The sequence below is a fragment of the Geotrypetes seraphini genome, chromosome 6 (genome assembly GCF_902459505.1).
Source record: "Geotrypetes seraphini chromosome 6, aGeoSer1.1, whole genome shotgun sequence".
Taxonomy (NCBI): Eukaryota; Metazoa; Chordata; class Amphibia; order Gymnophiona; family Dermophiidae; genus Geotrypetes; species Geotrypetes seraphini.
This window is the reverse complement of record NC_047089.1, coordinates 164,449,374-164,473,120: the sequence shown is the minus strand read 5'-3', so window position 1 is coordinate 164,473,120 and position 23,747 is coordinate 164,449,374. Positions and strand designations below refer to the sequence as shown.

General features: G+C 44.2%; 2 protein-coding genes across 4 annotated transcripts in view; one reads left to right on the top strand and one right to left on the bottom strand.

The window, feature by feature from the left end:
- Positions 1–14,015, bottom strand: part of COL4A1 (collagen type IV alpha 1 chain) — a 347,504-nt gene extending 333,489 nt beyond the window's left edge. The window contains exon 1 of the mRNA XM_033949647.1: positions 13,785–14,015. Coding sequence (XP_033805538.1) covers positions 13,785–13,859 — 75 coding nt within the window. The 5' untranslated portion in view covers positions 13,860–14,015. The remainder of the gene's footprint in view (positions 1–13,784) is intronic.
- The window catches only part of COL4A2 (collagen type IV alpha 2 chain), a 426,713-nt gene continuing 416,710 nt past the window's right edge, over positions 13,745–23,747 (top strand). Inside the window, exons 1-3 of one of the 3 annotated variants that reach the window (XM_033949645.1) lie at positions 13,745–13,917; positions 18,689–18,805; positions 18,930–18,981. In XM_033949645.1, the coding sequence (XP_033805536.1) occupies positions 18,762–18,805; positions 18,930–18,981 (96 nt within the window). In that variant the 5' untranslated portion in view covers positions 13,745–13,917; positions 18,689–18,761. Of the gene's footprint in view, positions 13,918–14,137; positions 14,313–18,688; positions 18,806–18,929; positions 18,982–23,747 lie in introns of those variants that run through there. The other 2 variants (XM_033949646.1, XM_033949644.1) reach the window with 2 other exon arrangements.

Genomic DNA, 23,747 nt, shown 5'->3' with positions numbered 1-23,747 from the left:
CAAACTTTTGCCCATCACTTCTAAAAGGTCGCTACGCTCCCAAGATAAAATAGGCCTACACATACCCCCAGGTCAAACCCTCCAGCTCCAAACTGCCTGCAAAAGATCTTACTCCCATTTTCTGCAAACCTATGGAATAATCTACCTCCTCACATCAGATCCTTTTGTTCCTGTCCGTCCGTATCTGTAAATCATTTTTTGATTATTTTTTTTTTCTCTCCCTGGTCTGTTTTAGCCTAAATTATTTTTTAATTGGTATAATATTAAGGTATTTTGTACACCGCCCAGAAGGTTTGAGTGGGCGGTATAGTAAATTTGAAATAAACTTGAAACTTGATCCCTTCGGGGCCTTCTAAACTTCAGGAAAGCTATAAAAACCTACCTGTTTGCCTACCCCTTTTCCTCTTCCACCAAAACTGTCCCTGAGGAATCCGCTACAGACTGCGGCCAAATCAACTGATATTTGTAGATATGTCATCCGTGCTTAAAGAATGACCGCTCATGGGACATGATGGTAGCCAAATTATTTGTCATGTCTGTCATGTCTATGCTAAGCTATTTCATATGTGTTTAGATTGTACTATTTGATGGATTTCGCAAACTGCACACCTTGATTATATAGTTGTAACTTCACACATTGGTATCCCTATGTAATGTATATTGTAACCCTATAAATGTTAACAGTACTATCAGATAGATTGTACTATTAGATTGATTTCTCAAACTTTACACCTTGATTGTAAAGCAGCAACCCCTCTCACTGCTAATGGTAACCCTAATGTAAGGCAAATTCTAACCCAGGGGTGGGCAACTCTGGTCCTTGAGGGTCGGAATCCAGTCGGGTTTTCAGGATTTCCCCAATGAATATGCATTGAAAGCAGTGCTTGCACATAGATCTCATGCATATTCATTGGGGAAATCCTGAAAACCCGACTGGATTGTAGCCCTCAAGGAGGGACTTTGAGACCCTTGCTGTAACCCGTTCTGAGCTTTCTGGGGAGGACAGGATATAAAACCAAATAAATAAAAATAATGAAGTCTTTTGGTAACTTTGGGCAGGGCAGTACACTGATATATAAACAGAAATGCTAAGTACCTAGTTTATCAAAATGTACTGTCCTTCAACTATTTAGTTAGTTAGCTAGTTTAACATTTTCATTCCTGCCTAAAACCTAGGCATATTGTAACTAGAGTAGGAAAAGCAAATATCAAGAATGCAATTAAACTTTAGGCAGTAACATATACACCAATAGGAAGTGCAAGAAATAGTCATTTATGGAAGGTAGTGAATGTGATATCATAAGGGAATACAACATGGCTCCTGAAGAGAGAAAGCCAGAAGAAGGACATCAAGAAATCATCCAACATCCAGGAGGAAGGAGTGAGAACCAAGAACAAAAAAAGACTGAAGATGGCAATGTACAAGGTGCAGGAATGTTTATTAAAAGCACTATATAAAATTGTAATCCAAAGAATGACTCTCATATACAATGCGGTCCGTGTTTTGGAGAAACACTCCTTCCTCAGGGGTCTGAAAAAAATCCTATGTATCACAAATAGAGAGTCATATGGAGAATGAACGTAGATGTATAAAATAATTAAAATTTGCAAGTTGAAGGCAAAGACTTCTTCTGGGCTAACACAATTGAAAGTGAAAGTGAAGGAGTGATAAAATAGTTGTGCTGAACTGGCCATCTGCATTGTGCCTGCTGCCATAAGCATGAAGGATTTGGTAAGAAAGGGGCACTCTTCCCTTTTTAGGTTCTGAAAGACTCTTCATGCAGAATAAAGTCAAGACATATTTGTACTTCTTATTCTACTTGTTCGTTTATTGTCTTTGTTGTCTAGGAACACTCTGCTGATACTGGGGCACATTCTTAGCAAGAACTCTGCTGAGATGAGAATAACTTCCCAGGGACCAGGATTCCTAAGTAACATCAGTATTACAGCGATACCAATAACACTAGTTCTTTTGGTTCAAATCTCAGACCCTCACTGAGCTTGCAGCCTGAACATGGTACAAAGTTTTGCCTCTCCCTCCCTTCAAATGTTGGCCATGCTGTGAGTTTAGTGAACAGGTATGGAGTATTTGTTATTTATTTATTTAACACTTATAGCCTAAGTGGTTTATATTCAGGTACTCAAGCATTTTTCCCTATCTGTCCTGGTAGACTCACACTCTATCTAATGTACCTGGGGCAGTGGAGAATTAAGTGCCCAGGGCCACAAGGAGCAGCATGGGATTTGAACCCACAACCTCAAGGATCGAGACTAGGATGTCACATACAAGTACTTAAGGAGTGGATTGTGTTGAGATCAGTTCAGTGCAGTATATTAGTAAAATTTTTCCAATCAACTGGTTTTCATCAATGGGTCTAGTCAGAGGTAGACAAATCCCAGATGTCAGTTTGCACAGGCAGCTAAAATGTGGTATCTGGCACCCCCTCCCCCCCCCCTCATGAGTAGTCATTGCTGGCCCAGGAGAAACAAATGTTGGTTTCTGCCCAGGGAAGCCTCCTGATGCTGGGCTGTACAGAGGTGGAATCACCACCCTGCTGCTGAGCCACACTGGGAAGAAAAGGCTGTGAAGAGTAAAGGGAAAACAAGGTGAAGGAAAGAGGGAGACAGGAGGAATGAGGGCAGGCAGAAGGAAGAAAGAGAACTAAACAAATGAATGAAAAAAAACAAATAATCGCTGAAACAAACAAAAAAAAACTGTAAAGGGAAAATAAGGAAGCAAATTATTTCCCTAAGTTTTCAAAATAGTTTCCCACCAATAATTCTAGGGATTTTTTTTTTTTTTTACTAAAAGCTGGTAATGCTACTTTTCTTTCAACAGCTCATATTCCTAGTCACTGAGGCTGGTGCCTCTCCCCTCCCATTTAACATAAGAACATAAGAGCGGCCATACTGGGACAGACCACAGGTTCATCAAGCTCAGTATCCTGTTTCCAACAGTGGCCAATCCAGGTCATCAGTACATGGCAAGATCCCAAAGAGTAAAAACAAATTTTATGCTGCTTATCCTAGGAATAAGCAGTAGATGTCTCCACATCCATCTTAATAATAGCTTATGGACTTCTCTTTTAGGAAATTATCCAAACATTTTTTAAACCCTGAAAAGGTAACTGTTTTCACCACATTCTCTCGAAACGAATTCCAGAGTTTAATTACATGTTGAGTGAAGAAATATTTTCTCCAGTTTGTTTTATATCTATTATTAAGTAGCTTCATTACATGCCTCCTAGTCCTAGTATTTTTGAAAAGAGTAAACAAGTGACTCCACTCCGTATTTAATAGACCTCTATCATATCTCCCCTGGGCCATCAGCTAAAGAGCCCTAGTGTCTTTAGCCTTTACTCATAGGGAAGTTGTCCCATCCCTTTTATCATTTTTGTTATTCTCTCTGTTATTTATCTAATTCTGCTATAGGCACCAGAACGGGTGTGGGGGGGGGGGGACCACAGGGGCCATGGCCTTCCCAAAAATTGGCAATCCAGATCAGTGGTGGTAGGGGCAAACCGCCCCGGAACCTCCCGCCCTACTCTGCCACGGGACCTTCACCTCAGCCTGGCTGGCGGTCCACCCCCTCCGACATACTTGTTCCGGAACAGAGTCAGCAGCTGCACTGAGGTACAGGAAGGTCCCACGATAACTACGTCTTCCGGCTCTGCTGGAAAGAAGTAAGTGACATCAGAGGGGTGGATCAGTAGACACAGGGAGTTGCTGCAAGGTCCTGTGATGACTACGTCTGCTGACTCTGCTCCGGAAGTAAGTGATGGAGGGAATGGACCGGCAGTCACGGACATCACGGGACCTTGCAGCAACTCCCCGCGTCTGCCAGTCCACTCACTCTGACATCACTTACTTCTTCCGGAGCACACCCGGCAGCTGTAGTGTGACAAACGGACGTCTTTCCCAAGGTTTGCCACAGGGAAATTAAGGAAAGTATATAAACCCCAGTGCAGAAGGGCTGACCAGGTCAGTGCCCAGGACAATAAATTAGCTGACTACCTGGTGAGTGACAATGAAATGGAAATAGAGCAGGAAGGCTTAGACTTACCTGAAGCAGTCCCAAAGCCAGGCAGGAAGAAGCTGCCTTGCTATTTTCCATTGCCGGTAAGGCAGAAAGCTCACAAGCAGTTTCCCCTCAGAGAAACGGCATGGGCTGAGGAAGGAATTCCCTTCCCCCATCCAAAGCCAGGGGGGAGTGGTTCTTCCCCTCAGCTTAAAGCCAGGCTCGTTAGAGAGCAGAAGGAGGAAGGAGGAGGAGCAGAACGAGGCTTGGCAGTAGAGCAGAGGCAGGACGGGGCTGAGCAGTTCCTCAGCACTGACTGGGAAATGACTGAGGAACAGGCTGGTAATTTGGCCACCGAATTCCTTCCCCCAGAACCCATGGTGTTGGAGGAAAGTGGGGATATACAGGAAAGCTGGCCAGAGGAAATGGAGAGCTGAATATCCTGAAAAGGTCTGTTAACAGAGCTTTGTTTTGGCTGTATTTCTCTGTTGGCTCTTTGAACTAATGACTGTGGGAGTTACTAGGGAAATAATCCTGTACTGCAATTTCACCTGTTGGTTTGCTGAAATTGAGAAAGGATACAGTAACTTCCTCTTCAGGTTATGGTCTCAGCTGAACCAAACGCCATGCTGGCTAGTTTAAAGTCCAGAATTTCCTGACTTCCACACTCGTGGAAGTGCCCAGCTGTTAAGATAGTGCCTTAGCAACTAACTAATTCAATTAGTCTGCCTGCCTGTAGGAAGAAGGAAATTAACCCTCTCAGGGAAAAGCCTGCTCGGGACTAGGGAGAAAGTTCAACCCAGCTAGAGAGAGTGAATGCACTGCAGGACAGCACAACATATTCCTCAGTCACGAACAGGAATGCCTCTTCTGTCAAAGCTACAGGAGAAAGTTATTTGTGTCAACTGTTTCACTGCCTAGCCTCAGGGCATATTAAGGACTGTATGTGTTTTACCAATCAAGTCCAGAGCTGCTTACTGGGTGACTAAGAGTGAAATGAACTTTTTCTGTTGTTTTTGTATGAGGTGCATGCTCCCAGGAAAACCCGGAGCGGCACAGTAATTCCACGGCCGGTGGCCGAATAAAAGCTTATGTTTTCACCAAGGCCATTCTGACAGTGTGATTTTTTTCAAAATCCTTGGAGAATAAGCTTAGTGGGGCATTTGCCAGCGACTACCAACTTGAAAGGTGACCCTAATTCTAAAGGGACCACGCCAGTAGCAAGCTTCATGTCACTACCCGACGGCTCAAGGTGTTCTCAGAGAGCAAGGGTGTGACAGTAGTCATCGCGGGACCTTGCTGCATGGCATTGGTTTGGAGGAAGAGAGAAAGGAGCATGAAAGAGTGGTGGGGCAGGGTAGTATGGAAGTGTGGTGGAGGGAAGAAAAAGGGAGCAGGGTAGTATGGAAAGGTGGTGGAGGGAGAGAAAGGGGGCAGATGCTGATGGAATTGGTGTGCAGGGAAAGGAGAGAGAGACATAAGGGGAAAGGATACTGGCCGCTGCTGAATTAAGACTTCCGGGGCAGGCTGACGGCAGAAGGCTCATCTCCTGGACACTGCGCCATGGCTGCCAGAACATTTAAAATAACAATGACCCAGGAGGGGGGCAAGTGTGTGGGAGTCCAGAGCTGCACGGTGTGAAAGCCATGGGCTGGGGGGTAAGGGGTTGGGAAGACAGGGAGGCCAGATGCAATGCTGGGCTGAGGGGGTGGGGGTGGTAGGGAAGAACAGATGTTGCTTGGGATGGGAGGGGATTGGGAAGGACAGATGTTGCACAGACTGGGAGGGGGTTGGGAATTACAGGTGCATGAGCTGGGAGTTGGAAAGGAGAAATGCTGCATGGATGGAGTGCTGGGAAGGGAGAGAAAGAGAGATGATGCCAGTGGGAGAAGGAAGAGAAAAAAATGGAGTGGGAGGGAAAGAGAAATGATATACATGGGGAAAGATAGAAAGAGGGAGAATTGTTGGACATGATATTGGTGGAGAGGAGGGAAAGAGAAATATTACACTGGGAGGGAGGACAGATGACTCAAAGAAGGGAGAGATGTCAGATTCTGGGGAAGGGTGATAGGAGAGAGAGAGAGAGCTGTCAGACCACTGGAAGGGGAAATAGAGATGCCAGACCAGAGAAAGGAAGGAGAGAAGAAAGAGATACCAGACTGCAGGAAGGAAAGGAGAGAGATATTAGACCATGGGAAGAGGGAGAGAAGGAGAGAAAAATGCAAGACCATGAGAGAGGAGAAAGATGCCAGACCATATGAGGGGATAAGGGAGAAGGCAGAGATTTCAGACCACTGGAGAGAGAGGGAGGAGATGGTGCACAGCAATGGGTGTGGCAGGGAGAGAGATAGAAGAAATGCTTCTTATGGGATAGATGGGAATAGGGGAAAAGAAAGAGAGAAGATAGTACACATGGATAGATGGGAAGGGAAAGTAAAACATGGAAAAGTAGATTTTGAGAAGAAAGCAGAAAAATGTAAGAACATTGAATGTTAAAAGTTAATGCCAAAGATGAATGTAGGGCAGAAAGTGAAGGAGAGAAAAACAGCAAATGGATAAGAAGTCCATGGAAACAGAAGAGCACAGACAGAAAGAAGTGCAACCACAGACTAGGAAATGATGATTAGATTACCAGACAACAAAGGTAAGGAATATGATTTTATTTTCAATTTACTGACTGAAATGTGTCAGTTTTGAGAATTTATATCTGCTATCTATATTTTGCACTGTTCAGGAAGAAATTAATTTATTTCTATTTCTCAGGTGTTACAATGCATGTAGAGCAGTGGTCTCAAACTCAAACCCTTTGCGGGGCCACATTTTGGATTTGTAGGTACTTGGAGGGCCGCAGAAAAAAATAGTTAATGTCTTATTAAAGAAATGACAATTTTGCATGAGGTTAAACTCTTTATAGTTTATAAAACTTTCCTTTAACAGTTTTACCTTATGCAAAATTGTCATTTCTTTAATAAGACATTAACTATTTTTTCTGCGGCCCTCCAAGTACTCTATTTTTTTCTGCAGCACTCACATTTAAAGTTTAATATCTTTTCTTTCTCAAAACTGGCACATTTCCATTACTAAATTGAAAATAAAATAATTTTCCTACCTTTGTTTGGTAATTTCATCAGTCTCTAGTTGCACTTTATTCTTCTGACTGTGCATCCAGTGTTTCGTCTCTTCTTTCAGCCTCCTGTATGCTTCCTCTACTCCAGACCTCATTCCCTCCCCCAACTTTTTCTTTCTTTTTCTATGTCTGTCTCTCTGATTCCTTGTCCCATTTTTTGCTTTGTTTCTGGCTCCTTGTCCCCCCCCCTTATTTCTTTTTTCCTTCTGGCTCCCTGCCCCCCCCCTTCTTTCTTTCTTCCTTCTGGCTCCCTGCCCCCCCCCCTTCTTTCTTTCTTCCTTCCTGCCCTCCCCCATGCCACCGCCGCCGGGGAATAGGCTGCTGCTGCTGCTGGCGCCATCGGGAACAGGCCGAGATCTCCACGGGGCCGACCAACGTCAATTCTAACATCAGAAAGGACAGCCAGGCAGCGATTGGCTAGCCAGAACGTCCTCTCGATGTCAGAATTGAGGTCGGGCGGCGAGAGAAGCAGGGAGATCATAGAGTATGGTGCCGACGGTGAGAAGGGTAGGGAAGCAGTTAGGTACCCCTGCTCTAGATGAGCCGCGAGCCGTACTCTATGAAGAACAGTGGAGGGTGACCAGTTGTGCGGACCGCCCCCCCCCCTTGGTACGCCACTGGAGCAGCAGCGTGTCTGGCCGGCTCATTCCATTCAAAGCCGCGGGTGGCGGCTCCTTGCGAGATCCGCGCCTGCGTCTGAAGCCTCTCTGATGTTGTGATGTCAGAGAGGCTTCCGATGCAGGAGCGAATAGCGCAAGGAGCCGCCAACCCGCGGCTATGAACGGAATGAACCGGCCAGACCCGTTGCTGCTCCAAAAGGAAGGGAATGATCCAGTCCAGACCGCGGGCCGCAAAAAAATCTTGGAGAGCCACATGTGGCCCGCGGGCCGCGTGTTTGAGACCGCTGATGTACAGTCTAGTATCTTAGGGTTTCATTTGTGTATAATAGTATTTTTAGTTTGTGGTCCTGTGTTTGCATAGGGGTTATTATCTGTGTTCTGCATGTGTGACCAAGGCCAGGTGTTCTGGTAGGAATGAATGTTGAGAAGCATGCAGTGTGCTTTGTGTAGTTTAATTTTGTGGTTAACCATTATCTGTTGTTAATAAGATTATACTGTGTGCATATTTGAAAAATGAATGGAAAAAATGGTACTAAAATTAATATCATCATTATTATGGGGGTGGGGTCAGTGGCAGAACTTGGGTGGGGTTAGGGGTAGAGCTTGGGTGGAGTCTGGGCAGAGCCTTGGAGACCCCCCAAACAAAAAAGCATTCCACTGCCTATGAATTCAGCTATATCTTTTTTGAGATACGGCGACCAGAATTGCACACAGTATTCAAGATGCATACCATGGAATGATACAAGGGCATTATAACATTTTCATCTTTGTTTTCCATTCCACGTCCAGTGCTAAAAACCACTCTATGGTTTTGTAAAAAGGGGGGTTAATAATATACTGTGTCTAGCAGCACTACAGAAATAATTAGTAGTAATTTACCTGGGACAATTCCTTTGAAAACTGTCCCATTACTACCTCCTCTCTACCTATATCTTTTTAGAAGCACCAAACAAAACTTAATATATTATTTTGCTGCTCCGTTTCTGAAGTTTTTATAACATCTAAAACTATACATTTATATACTGCCCATGAATCTCACTCTTTGGGGCTGTCTACCTTTGGCATCTCTGCTTTATGCTAGAGGCAATGGAGGGAGAAAATGATGTACCCAACTACCAATCCATTACTGCAGCGCTATCAAGTTGCACATTTCCAGGAGGTGGACTTTTTGGTGAGTCTAGTTCTTGAGCTCACAACCCAGTTCAGGAGCTGTTTTGATTCTACCCATTGAAATCAGCCTTTCCGATCCCATAATGCACCAGAACAGAGTCGTCAGAAATCCACACTTGGTCCAAAATGTCCCTCCTGGAAGTAGGCAATTTTGCAGCTCTCTGGCCTTAAGCACTGCACTCCATTCAAAGCTTTGCTTGCCTAGTCCCCGTGCTTACTCACAAACTGTTGCTTCCTCCACACCCACAACTAGACTCTGAACTTTTTCCCTGCCACTTCTAGAGAACTGAAATCTTTGGGAGAGTGGGAGAGATGAATAAAAATCTGGGGGGGAGCCTTGGTGGTGGTGGGGGGGGCACAAATATATATTTGCCTAAGGCCCAATATAGTGCTAATCCATCCCTGACAGTAGGATAGGAAGAGGGTTCATAGACAACCCCGCGAAAGACAAAGGCGCGCGCCGACAACTGAGCGCAAGACGGAGGTGCGCACCGAAGAAAATTACAGTTTTTAGGGGCTCCGACGGGGGGTTTTGTTGGGGAGTCCCCCCCCAATTTACTTAATAGAGATCACGCTGGCGTTGTGGGGGGCTTGGGGGGTTGTAACCCTCCACATTTTACTGTAAACTTAACTTTTTCCCTAAAAACAGGGAAAAAGTGAAGTTTTCAGTAAAATGTGGGGGGTTACAACCCCCCAAACCCCCCACAACGCCCCCACAACGCGGCACGATCTCTATTAAGTAAAGTGGGGGGGTTCCCCCCCACGCCCTCCCCCGTCGGAACCCTAAAAACAGTAATTTTCTGCGGCACGCACCTCCACGCTGCGCTCAATTGTCTGCGCGCACCTTTGTCCCGGCGCGCTTTTGACCTGACACCTAGGAAGAGATATAGAAAGGAGCAAGAACAAAAAGACTGGATTTTGGAGAAAAATATAAATTAGAGGAACAACGAAGTGAAGACAGAATGGAAAAGGAGAGAATTATTTCCAAAAAGTTTAATCATTATTTTTGAATTGCTGCTCAGTTTTGGCTCACTATGACAATTTGTCTTGTATACTAAAAAGTACTGAGCAAAGAACTGTGTCATTTAATGTTCCCTAACCAGAAACTTTTAAGTCTGTCTCCTGAATGCATCTCACATCTGGTAAGAAAAAGATCCATTCTCTATTCCTCACCTAAAAACCACTATTTGGGAGGATATGTTCCTGCTCTGCCTTTGCTCCACCCTGCCGCCCTGAGCTGTCTACTCCCTTTCATTCAGGTTGTTCTGTTACCTCACAGACTGTGGGCTACTGTTAGGCAGCTCCAGTGTGCCAACCACACCCTGTTTATCATTTCTAGGGTCATCCATTCCAGGCATTTCAATGACACACTCTTAGTGAACAAAGGTATATTCTGACACAGCATGCCAGCCCTATGTTTTCTTTAATGCATATAAACTAATAAATTCTACATTACGCATGGTGATCAGAAAACATAGCCAGGATACATGCATCTCTTCCAACTCTACTGAATTGTATCGTTTGTTAAATCATGACATTTGATGGGGAAAAAAAAAGTTATACTCCTCACAGATCTGCCTGGTTACCAGTACCAAAGTTCCGTTTCCTGTCACAAACGATTCCACTGGCCATGCCAGCAGGAGAGAAAATAAGTTAAAAAAATAACTTATGTTAACTTAAAATAATAATGTGCAATTAGAATCCCCAATTGATCTCAGCTGTAAAATATCAAAGCATTTCTAAATTGCTCCTGATTTTAGAAAAACAGTGAAGGCATTCCTTTTTGGGAAAGACTTGCCTTAGAACTATAGATGTATAGATGTATAGTAGATGTATAGTAGACATTTCCAGCCTGAGACAAGCAGAATTAGAAATAGTTCAAACAAGAGCACCCAGCACAATAAAGAAGACAGAACTCCTCTCATATGAGGACAGGCTAAAGAGGTTAGGGCTCTTCAGCGTAGAAAATAAATGGTAGAGCCGTAGAGGAGGGATATGATAGAGGTGGACAAAACCCTGAGTAGTATAGAATGGGTAAAAGTGAATTGATTTTTTTTTACTCTCTCAAAAAGTACAAAGACCAGGGGACACTTAATGAAGTTACATGGAAATACTTTTAAAACCAATAGGAGGAAATATTTTTTCGCTCACCCACCCTTTTTTTTTTTTTTTAACAAAACCACAATAGTGGTTTTTAGCGCAGGCCAGCACACTGAATGCTCTGCGCTGCTCCCGACACTCATAGAGTTCCTATGAGGGTCGGGAGCAGCGCAGAGCATTCAGCACACTGTGTATATGTATTCAGAATAATTGTATTTTATGAGCTTGTAACCAGTAAGGGGGTCAATTCTATAACCTGGCATGTGTCACAATAGGGTGCACTGAACACCTGTTCTACCAGGGGGTGCTGAAAAGTTCTCAGCCCAACCAACCAACTTCCTAAATCCAAGCATTATTTTGCTACTGTAGTTGAAAAGAGTGTTATCTTATTTCGTTAAGTGACAATTTGCAGAAATTAAATTCTATACTTTGATATTGTTTCAGATCATTGATTGAACCATATCCACATCATTCTCTTCTTGGTTGGGTTGAGAACTTTACTGCACCCCCCTCGTATAATGGCACAGCCACGCTGGCGCACTAAAAGTTAGGCATGGCCACTTATGATAGGTCAATGGCTGGTGTAAGCTGGTGCTCCCCAGTGTACCATATATCACTTGGTGCCACGCCCATGACCCACCCCAAATTCCATATATGGCGCCTTACATTGTGTGTTCAAATTGGTGCATACAGCTGATTTGGGCAGACAACGTAATTGTTTAACAAGCTTAATTGGCGCTGACAATTGGCAAGTAACACCTCATAATTGATGATAATTGACACTAATTAGAAATTATGTTTACAACCTGGAAAATGCAATTCTATAAAAGGTACACACCAGTTTTAGTGCACGAATCTGAAAAGGGGGCATGGCCAGGGGTGGAGCATGGGCAGATCATGGACGTTCCTAAATGTAAGACACGCTGTTATAGAATATGCAGGATGGGAGTACAAGTTAGGTGCAGGTTTTCCCTGGCCTAAACGGGTGCCTAAAAGTTATGCGACGTACTGGCGCTTAGCACGATTCTATAAGGTGCCCATACCTCTTATAGAATCACGCTATGTGCTGTTCTAGTCAGCGCTGATTTTTTAGGTGCCACATACAGAATTTGGGGAATGAGCATCTTTGGCATTTTACAGAATAGCGCCTAACACTTAACACATGTAAATGTCAATTGTTGGTACCTCTGATGCATAAAAATGCACTTGGAGCCTAATCGTAAGCACCAAGTTACAGGACGAGGGGGAAGGCGTGTTGTGCTTTCATGTTAATTGGAGTAATTCTGTAAGTTTGATTGGAATCCGTTGAGAGCCTTGGATCAGTGGGCCATAAATGATTTTACTTAAAAATAAGTACATTTCCAGAAGAATAGGTTTCTAGTGGTGTTAGGAGTACTTTTTGGGTTGCACTTTGCATGTACTCTGTGATTGCCAATTCTCCTGGGTGGCTGGGAAGACAGAGGCTGGAATCATGGCTAACAATGCACCCTTTTAGTTTTGGCCTTATTATATTATTCCTTGGCTAAAAAAATACAAGGAGAGGCTAAATGTAAAAGACTGGGGAGTTAATTGTAATCTGTAATTCACTGACTGTACTGTATCATCCTCGCCATTTGTATTCTGTAATTCGCTGGCTGTCCATCTCTCTTCACTGTGAACCGCCTAGAAGTCGTAAGATTATGGCGGTATAGAAGAAATAAAGTTATTATTATTATTAAAAGCCCAATATATGTGTAAAGCCATACTCCTACTCCAATATATGTGTAATGCCATTCTCCTACTCCAATATATGTGTAAAGCCATACTCCTACTCCAATATATGTGTAATGCCATACTCCTACTCCAATATATGTGTAGGAGTTTTGTATGTCCTTCCTGAGATTTTTGGGGGGAGTTAAAAGCCCACCCAGACTTCCTGACAGGCTACTTTTTGAACCAAAAGATGCAATCAGAGGAAATTTCTGGCCTATTCCACGTCTGATTTTCCATCGGTCTCACATATTGGGAGGCTGGTGAGACTGCACTGGCCCCACGAGCTCCTGGTACAACACTAGCCCCCCAAAAGACCCTAAGGACCAGCAACAGAATAGAAATACTGGGTGAGTAAAAAAGCCCCTCTAATGCAAACCTTGCAGTTGTCAACACGGACCCTGCAGTGGTAAGACTGATGGAATTCTGGGGGAGGCCTTTGCCCTCTGGGAAGAGGTGCATAGCATTTGAGAACGAGACCATCCCCAGGCTTCGGGGAGGTGGGGAAGAGGAGACAGACTGAAAACTGCCTGACGATTCAAGCTTGTGATGTCAGAGCCAGAGAAGTGGCAACCCCTGTGGGTCTTGAGGGTCGGAGCCTTGGACGCTCCGCCGTAGGAAACGAGCTCCGTCTTGCAAGTTATTCAGTAGCTGTCGATGGCTCGAGGCTGACCCTACCCTTAACCACAACCCACAAATGACCCCGGAGCAGACCTCTGGGCAATCCCTCATGTGCAAAGGAGGATTCCGCAACAACCCATTAAATGCCATCAGAAAAAAAAAATAAAATAAATAAAGTTTACTCAAAAACAAAAGCCTATATATATTTTAAGATAAAACTTTCCTTCTGACTCCCCTGCTGGTTAACTGTACCTGGTCCATCCCAGTAGAACTTCCTCCCCCCACCCCACTGAGCAAGTCCCATAGATCTTTGCCTGACATGAATGAAACTAAAGTCCCGAGCTAAAGTTGCTACAGAATTAATTAAGAGTATACTCACTGCAGCCTCGGCTCTTAGGTGGGTTTGGACAGCGAGGAGCAGGATCAGCAGCCCAAAGCCCTGCCCTGGACCCATAGTCGGCGAGCGCTCTTCGATTCGCGCCTAGGGGCAAAGAAAGCGCGGAGCAGCTCAGGTGCAGAGGGGGGGACGACGACGCTGGGCTCCTCTCTCTTTCTTCCTAACTTCTTGGGCTGCGACCTCTCAAGCCCACATGGTCTCCCGCAGCCTCTCTTCGTCCTGGAGCTCTGCTCCTGAAAAGTAAAAGAGGCGAGCCTGAGTCGGAGCAATTTGTTGGCTCCGCTTGCTCAGCCCTCCCCTTGGTGGCCGGTGGGCGACTCCCCTCTCCTCTCCCACCAGCTTTTCTCAGCGGCTCGCTCACAGCCGCACCGCTTTTTTCGCTTACAAGGAGCTGGCGTGAGAGCACGATCTCTTCTGCCTGCATCGCCCCCCCCCCCCCCCTTTTTCTGTCCGGTTTGGGGGGACCTGCCTCGGAGGGGAAACGGCGCTGGGCGCGATCTACGGCTGCAAGTAAGTGTGCCCGGCGAGGATTTCTTTGTAGTAAGTTGCGAATTCGTGATAAGGAGGTGAATAAGGGGCATCTGCTAGATGGATCTGGGCTGGAATGGTGGTGGTGGTGGGGGGGGGGTGTTTTCATGGTTTTTCAGTGAACAATTTTGCCATTTTATGGTCTGTGGTCTCCTCTTGCGGGGCTTTTTCAGCTGCAAGCAAGCACCGTGCTAGGGTTGGCTCAGTCCCGCTGCCCCCAGCTCGGTGATGCTGCTTGCAAAAGTGCTGAACGCTTTAGCAGAGCAGCATTAATTCAATCTTCTTTAGAATCGTGTAGATTCACCTAATACTTATTTATATTGGAGATCCGGAAACCTTGACTGGTTCTAGGGGTTACTCTGGGGCTCGAGCCCTCCTGAGGCTAAGACCCAGGATTCTTCCCCATGTAATCAGAATGGAAAATGTGCCCCCCCCCCCATGCCTGAACTAATTCATACCTATTTCAGTGCCAGTTTTGTAATTAGTTTATACCTTCCCACAGACTCTAGGATTGAAGATAGAATGGTTGTGAATGGCCACAGGGAGGCGGTGCAGCACCCCCCCTCCCTAAATATTGCAGGTGGAAAACCTGAATTATCCCCCTTCCCCACTGCAAATATGACTTCCTTACCCTTTTGCCCCATCCCCCCCCCAAGTAAGCAGGCAAACTACAATGATGATTCCAGAGGGGGAGAGGAAGAACCCCCAAATAAGGAGACTGGAATGCAAAAAGAGGGGGAAAATGGTTGCAAACAGGTAAAGTTCTCTAGAAATTTCAGGCAAGATTGGCTCCATTTTTTTGTCAGGACAGTTTCACCCAGTTCCCCTACCACTACATGCATGGAGATACAAGTCTTGTTTTTCATAGTAGGGCATTCCAAACTACAAGCCCATGCATATAATGGAAAATGGCACCAGTTGGTATGGTAGACTAATGGATCCCAGACAACTGTAGTATACGACTAGCACTCCCGCTCTTTCAATGAAGGGAAGACACTCAAGGAAGCCAGAGCAGGACTAATCTTTGATGGGCCTTTGGTAAACAGATATGTTGGACCCCTATCGCAATATAAATACCTTTTAAAACTCCTACACTTGCAGAGAAAAATCAGCAGAAGAGGAAGCAATAGTTAAGTGCAGCATACAGAGTCCTCAAGGTAACTGGAGGGCAATGCACAAGAAATTGGGGGAATAGATCTCTGTCAACAGTTGGAGCTTTGGTCCTCTTCGCACATCTTCCTGTTTTTTTCTGCCAGTAGCTGACTTACGAGGGCAACCCTCCTAAATATATAGGCCTATGCCTTAATCCTGCTCTGAAGGAAACACCATAAGGATACTGAGAGAGCAACTACCTGTCCTCCTCTCTCAGGCGCGCTTTTGACCTGACACCCCTCTCTCAATATGAAGAGCACTTCTAATTTCTGGGAGAGGAGCAGAAGTGTATGTGGGGGGGAGGAGCAAGTTATGATGTTAGTGTCCCTGTATGCACTACAGCTGCTGCCCCTTGGGAAGCTGAGGTGAGAGGAAGGAGGAGGTATTAATGGTTGAAGAAGGCGAGCAAAATGGAGAGAGAGACTAGAGAAGAGAATGAGGGTGATGATGAAGACTGAGGGAGGGGGGACCAGTGGGCAAGACACATGATTTGAAGAAGGAAGTGCAATGGAATGATTAAGACACTCTGAAGAGAAAGAGGAGGGGCCTGTGAGATAAAGGGAAATTGAGGGCAGCTGAAAGGGGTTGGTAACAGAGAGCGGAAAATGGTTGACCAAATGGTCTAGGAGAGAGTGAATGTGGGTTTAATTATTTACTTTTCTAAATCTGAGCTCAAGGCATGCTTGAAATTCAGGCACAGCTGCTGATTGAAGCAGTGGAGGGTGATGCAACTCATGCAGGGTCTTGAGGAGCTCTTAACCACTAGGCTACTTTTCCAAACCTGGTAGCAATACGTAGAGTGGCCATATAACTCTGGGCCAGTAGACAGTCTCAATATTCATGGAGACGTAATTCTGATTTCTTTTAAGAAATAGAGGAATGCATATTTGTACATGAACCTCCCCAGATTCTTTATAGATCCCCCAAATTTGGGCATCCATCCTACATGCACACAAAAGCTAATTAGTCAAGTAGGTGCTAACAGTTAATTATTGAAGTTAATTAGGACTTATGCATGGATCTGCCTATGCGGTATTCTGTGGGTGCCTAAATTGCATAACTCACAAGGGGACATGGCCATGGTAGAGAGGGGCATGGGCAGGTCAGGGACATTCCCAGAAATTAGGCACAGTGGTATAATACTTGAATTTCCATGCCCAAGTGCCATCAGTTTGGTGCCAGGATTTACTCCAGCTTTTGGCAAGTGTAAATCCTCATGCCTAAAGTTGGGCGCAGGAATCCATACTAAGGCCCAGATTCTCTATAGGGCGCTGATATCGGCACTACCTAATAAGTGGCTGCTGATCACATGTCAATCAGGCTAGAGAATGACACGGGGACACATTTTTCCCCGTCTTCACAGGAACTCATTTTCCCATCCCATCCCCGTGAGTTCTTTTCCTGTCCCTGCCCCCGTTCCTGCAAGCTCTGTCCTCATCTGCACACGCCTCAAACACTTTAAAATCACAAGTGTTCAAAATTTGTGCGGTTAAGGCTGAGCTTACAAGAATGGGGCAGGGACAGCAACATCAACAAAACTCGCGGGGACGGGGAGGGAAAATTGAATTCCTGCGGGGACGGGAACAAATTTGTCCCCCTGTCATTCTCTAAATCACGCAACGGCATCCTATAGAGAATCCCGCCTCTACAAAAGATAGGCCAGGATTTTCCGGTGCCTCTCTTTGTTTTGAATCACATTTACCTAGACGCTTTAGGCCACCTAATGCCTCTTCCGGCATTAGCCACGCCCATAGTGGCATTAGGCAGCCTAAAGCACCTACGTAGGTACGATTCCGGCGCATATTATTTAGATGCTGGTAGACGCTTTAACAGTGGGGTTTTTTTTTGTAATTTTAAACATCGTTTGTTAATTAACTTAGGCACCAGTTCTAGAATTACCCCCTAAGTGCTATTCTGTAAAGGTTACTAAGCACCAAGTGACCTTTACAGAATTGGTGCTTAGCATGAATTTTAACGGAGCCTAACTTTGGGCACCATTTACTGAAAGTAGTGGTAAAACCAGGACTGGTACATCCTACCATCCTGGAGCTAGAGCTATCGGACAACAGACAAGCAGAAAATGGAGTGGAAAGTTAAACATTTTCATCTTTGGTGGTTCGGTGTTTTAAGGGCTCATCAAAGTGAGAATATGTGAAACTACGACTTAAAATTAGGACTGGCTAAAGCATCCTGTACAAGGGCACAGCTTCAGAGATATCTGGGAACCTTTTTGGAAATCTTTGACCTCTAAGGCAAGAAGTAGGATTCTCAATAAGTGATAACAAGTGGAGAAAATTTGTTATGATTAAATAACGCGACTGTTAATGTTTTATTGTGTTTGTTCTTTCGGAACATGTTTTAGTATTTTTAATATGTATGCATGTAATTTTGTAAACCGCATAGTATTTATGCGGTATATAAATTTTTAAGTAAATAAATAATAAATTATCTTTAGACAACTAGAAATGCTTGTATATGTTGAGTGGATTGTAGATGTGTTTGGTGGGTGGAGGGGGGTGAAGGGGGGTGTAAGTTGAGTTGGAGGTAAGTAGCTTGTTTTCTTTGTTAGTTTGGGCATTTAGTGGAAGAATGGAAAATGAAAACTGTCACCTTGCATTAAGGGCTCCTTTTACGAAGCCGCGTTAGCGGCTTTATCGCATGCACGTTTTTAGCACACGCTAACCCCCGCTCTAACCGAAAAACTACCGCCTGCTCATGAGGAGGCGGTAGTGGCTAGCGTGGCCGGCAAATTAGCGCGTGCTATTTTGCGCGTTAAACCGCTAACGCGGCTTCTTAAAAGGAGCCCTAAGTGCATGGCAGCGGATGTGCCACAGTGTTTTGCCGACTTATCTTGTTAATGTATTATTCTGCAATGCTGTGATGGCAAATAAAAAGAATAAAATAAAAAAAAATAACCAGGACTGATGTTCGCTGCAAGGTGAAGCACTACCGGTCCCCGTGCCAAGTCTCTCCTACTTGCATGCATTCTGTTAATAACAACCTGCACCTCAGATGTAAGAAGATGGGCTGACTGTTGGTGTGCTCTTAGTTTTCCCACACTGCCACTCTTACTGCCCTGAAAGTAAAAGGAGAGATAGAGGCTGTAGGGAATCAATAGAGGGATGTAGTAGGGTGAGGATGAGTAATGATAACTGAAGTGTTATTTTTTCTTAACTCATTATCTTCTCTTTTCCCATTTCCTGCAGGGTAGGGGTGTTGGCTTTTGGTTGATGTACTGCAGAGTAGCTTAAGAACAGGACCAAAGCTACGGTGTACAGGATGGTACAAACAAGTTTCCAAATGAAGTGGTGTACACTTTGGCGGTAAGTACTGTTGTTGGCTTATAGTCAGTCATCTTGCACATCACACATGCACAAGACCTGCAGAAGGATTCACATACTGTTATGCATTGATTTTTATTTTTTGTTGTATTCTCTTTCTCTTTAGCATTATTTTGCCGTTATCGCTTTGCATACTGATAGCAGTACGTGTGAAAGCTGTGAGTATTACTTATCTGTTTATGGTGAAACAATTTGTCATTTTAAAAAATTAGAATTAAAGATGCCCCACGACAGTACCTCCCTTCCTGTAAATATCTCATAAGAGAGATGACATGAAAGTAAATAAAAAAATGATAGATGTGTTTTTTTATTTTTATAAGATTTCTGATCTTATAAAATTTTTATAAGATTTCTGATGTGAGGAAGAAGGGATTACCTTTGAAAGCTAATCATAAACTACATTAATGCCCCCTTTTATGAAGTTGCATTAGGCTTTTTTATCGCCGGCCGCAGCAGTAAAAGCTCCAATGCTCATAGAATTCCTATGAGCATCTGAGCTAATACCACCGTGGCCGACAATGAAAAAGCCTAACGCGGCTTCATAAAAGGGTGGGGGGGATAAGTTAGTCCTTTAAGAAAAGGTATTTTTTTCCTTTATGTTTTTATTTTATTTCTACGTATTACCTTATTTTTATAAGAAACACGAGATGGCGAGGGAGCCCTCTTTACATGCTTGTGATATTATTACTTATGCACAGTGCGCTCTTTCCTTCTTCCTGGTGAAAGATGCTTCAGATTAGAACTGGGGTTCTCAATTCAGTCCTGGAGACATATCCAGCCTGTTGAATTCTCAGAATATCCATACTGAAATATGCAGGAGATTGATTTACATGCACCCCTCTGATTCCATATAGGTCACCCAAAGTTGGGTGCCCAAATCTGGGCCCAGAGCCCAGATGCGTGCATTAACTAATTAGTCAATTGGGTGCTAACAACTAATTATTGAGGTTAATTGGAATTAATTGGCACTAATTTGGATTTAGATGTGCAACTGCCACCAGGGTATTCTATAATGCTGGCCGCTCAAAGGGGCTGATTCTGAATAGGATGCCGGTCTTGGCGGCTGCCTAAGAAGCGGCTGAGAATTGCGCACTGGCGTCCTATACATAATCGCATCTGTCTTAAAGTACAGATACCCCCCTCCTCCGCCTTAGCCTAATCACAAAGATAGGCAGTTCAGCCGCCTATCTTTGCCAAGGGATCCCTTGTCATCAGCTGATCGTAGCAAGGGAATCTCCGATCAGCTGAGCCGGTAGAACTCCCCAAAACCATGGAAAACTGCAGATTTCCATCTCTGTCCTATGCAGATGTAGTCAATTTGATTTTGATACATGCCATTTGGAGTGGTCCATAAGTACTGGCAACATTTGTGGTGTTGGAAATGCATATTCATGATTGAGGGTTGGTTCATTTAGCAAAACTATACTAAATGAGTTATTGCCAGCTTCATTTCTTTCTCCTATGTCGTGCTTTCCAGTTACTGCATCTTCAGGTATACTTCCTACTTTTACATTAAAGTCCCCCATAACGATCAGTAGATCTTGTTTTGGTGTTTCATCTATTTCATTTTGAAGCTGTTCGTAGAACAACTCTACATCCTTATCTTCCCCATCTGTCGTCGGAGCATATACTTGGATCAGAGTGGCATTAATCAACTTTCCCTGTAGATGGATTGAAATGATTCTATCATTGATAACATTGTACTTTAGTACCATCTTTGAAAGCTTATTGTTGAGGATGAATGCCACACCACTTTTCCTTTGTGTTTCATGACCAGAGTAGCAGATCCAATGCTCGTTTGATTGAAAAATGACCCTGTCCATGTTATGTACTTTCTCTAATTATTGAGGCGTATCACTTGCTTGACAGAAAAATATTTTGACTCTTGTTCATGTCCTAGTAATAGGGAAAATTGATTTTTGCAGTTTTCTCTCAGTGGTTACAGGCAGTAAGATTAAAATAAATGCAGCTGTTGTAAGATACAGCTGCATACTTTGTTGAAAGCAAAAAGCCACGGATCTTGTAATGTCAGATCTCCAGAAATTGTACTGACTTTCTCTTGAACTCTCTCAAGTTGTCTTTGAATGTCTCCATGGAGCTATCTCTATCTTACAATATTTGTCAAACTTAGTTTATATTAGGTACTCCAGAGATCTTTAAGATCCTCACAGCAGAGTTTTTCTTGATATACCATCTCTTCCAATTCCACCTGTGAAATTGGAGTTAAAAAGTCAATGTGCATTTTATTGTTTTGCTGTTCAGAAGCACATTCAGATCTTTTTATGGAAATATTTGCATAACAGCTTGCGGAGCAGAAGTGGATAGTGACTTTAGCTCCTAAGGTTCATTGATTTTAGGTTTTTAACATGTCCATTATTTTACCAGGACTACGGGCAATGAGATGATCTTGGCAGCTCTGTTTACATAAGAACATAAGAGTTGCCATACTGGGACAGACCGAAAGTCCATCAAACTCAGTATCTTTTTTCCAACAGTGGCCAACCCAGGGCACAAATACCTAGCTAGATCCCAGAGAGTAAAACAGATTTTATGCTGCTTATCCTAGTAATAAGCAGCAGATTTTCTCAAGTCCATCTTAATAATGGCTTATGGACTTTTAGGAAATTATCCACAACTTTTTTAAACCCTGCTAAGCCACATTCTCTGGCAATGAATTCCAGGGTTTAATTTCACACTGAGTGAATAAATATTTTCTCAGATTTGTTTTAAATCTGCCTCTTAGTAGTTTCATTGCATGCCTCCTAGCCCCAGTATTTATGGAAAGAGTAAACAAGCAAGTCATATCTATCCATTCCACTTCACTCAATATTTTATAGACCTCTATCATATCTCCCCTGAGCCATCTCTTCTCCAGGTTGAAAAGCTCTAGCCTTTTCCTCATAAGGACTGCTGCAGTTATTAGATCTCAGGATCCTGGATGCTTTTGAGTCATTAGTATTCAAAAAGAATAGGTGTAAGAAAAAAAGATAAGTTTTACAGTTATTATATTCTCAGATTACTAAACATAAAGCAGAAGGATTACAAGAGGCCCATACACAGGAAACAGGTACAATTTTGTCATACAGTCTAGACTAGATTTCTGCAGTTTTGACAGTTTGAACATTGTTCGGCTTGGTTGATAAGTGGCTAGCATCTTATTGTTAATTAGCTAAAAGGTTTTCTATTGTAGTTCATAGTTCTCATCTGGCTATAAATTCATTTGTGATTTCATGACCTTATTTAGAAATTGACCTACATTTGTAAGGTATGTTATTGAAGAGGGAAATAAGTATACTTAGAGAGAACATCTCATATTAACAAATGGAGTCTGACTTTCTGAGTCAAAAGAACAGCTAATGGCTCACTAGGGGAAATGCTGTTTGGTTGTGCCTGCTGACTCTGTGAGCACATGATATTAATCTGCATGATCTGTTGGGTGCTAGCAATTACCTCAATTATAGCCAGGCAACACAAGAAAAGGAAATAATTGTCGCAATATGAAATTTTGATCTCATGTTAAACTGTATAAGTCCTTAATATATGGGGGAGGGATCCCTCTAAATTATCACAAAGGTCTTCCGATAAAGTGCAGGAAAAGTAAAAAAAAGAAAGAAAAAAGTGACAGGCTGGGTCAGAAACTGGTTAAGTGGAAGGCGACAGAGGGTAGTGATCAATGGAGATCGCTCTGAGGAAAGGGATGTTACCAGTGGTGTGCCTTAAAATTCTGTTCTTGGGCGTGTTCTTTTTAACATTTACCGTATTTTTTGCTCCATAAGACGCACCTGACCATAAGACGCATCCACCTGTAGAGGAGGAAAAACCATGAAAAAAAAATTCTGAACCAAATGGTGTGCCCTGTACCCTGTCCCCTCTCTGGTGGTCTAGTAGTAGGCTGGGACAGGGTACAGGGCATGTATAGTGGTGGGCACGTCTAGTGGCAGCCAGCTCCCAGCCTCCAGCCAGCCAGCCCCCAGCCAACCATCCTCCCAGCCAGCCAGCCCCAAGGCAGCCAGCCAACCCACCCCCAAGCCAGCCAGTCAGCCCCAAGGCAACTAGCCAACCCACCCCAAGTCAGTCCCAAGCTAACCAGTCAGTCCCAAGCCAGCTAGCCAGCCCAAGTCAGCCAGCCAGCCTCCAGCCAACCCCAATCCAGCCAGCCAGTCCCAAGCCAGCCATCCAGTCCAAAGGCAAGCAGGCAGGCAGGCATACACCCACCCACACCCCGGTACCTTTTATGGCATCCCGGTAGGCCAGCGCACTTTCTGCGCTCCTGCCTCGGTTCCCCTGCTCTCTTGCATCAGCGGCACAGCGGTGCATGAGGCAGGCGTGCGCTTTTTGCGTGCCTGCTTGGTCCTGCACTGCACTCCGAATGGCTGCCTGTGAGTTCTCGTCCCGTGAGAACTGACAGGCAGCCATTCGGAGTGCAGGGAGGGACCAAGCAGGCATGCAAAAAGCGCGCGCCTGCCTCGTGCACCGCTGTGCTGCTGCCGCTGCCAGAAGAGAGCAGGGGAACCGAGGCAGGAGCACGGAAAGCGTGCTGGACCACCAGGATGCCAAAAAGAGATACGGGTTTTGTTGGGTTTTTTTTTTTTCCATTCGCTCCTTAAGACGCACCCTTATTTCCACCCCCTTTTGGGGGGTGGAATAAGTGTGTCTTATGGAGCAAAAAATACGGTATATAATTCATATTGTTGGAGGGTTGTCGGGTAAGATTTGCCTCTTTGTGGATGATACCAAAATCTGCATTGGAGTAGAGATGCCGGATGGTGTGAATAACATGAAGAAAGACCTGTCGAAGTCCGAAGAATGGTCAGAAATTTGGCAGCTAAAATTTAATGCTAAGAAATGCAAGGTCATGGATTCGGGCTGCAAAAACCAGTACAGTTTAGGGGGATGAAGAATTTATGTATAGGACGGAAGAATT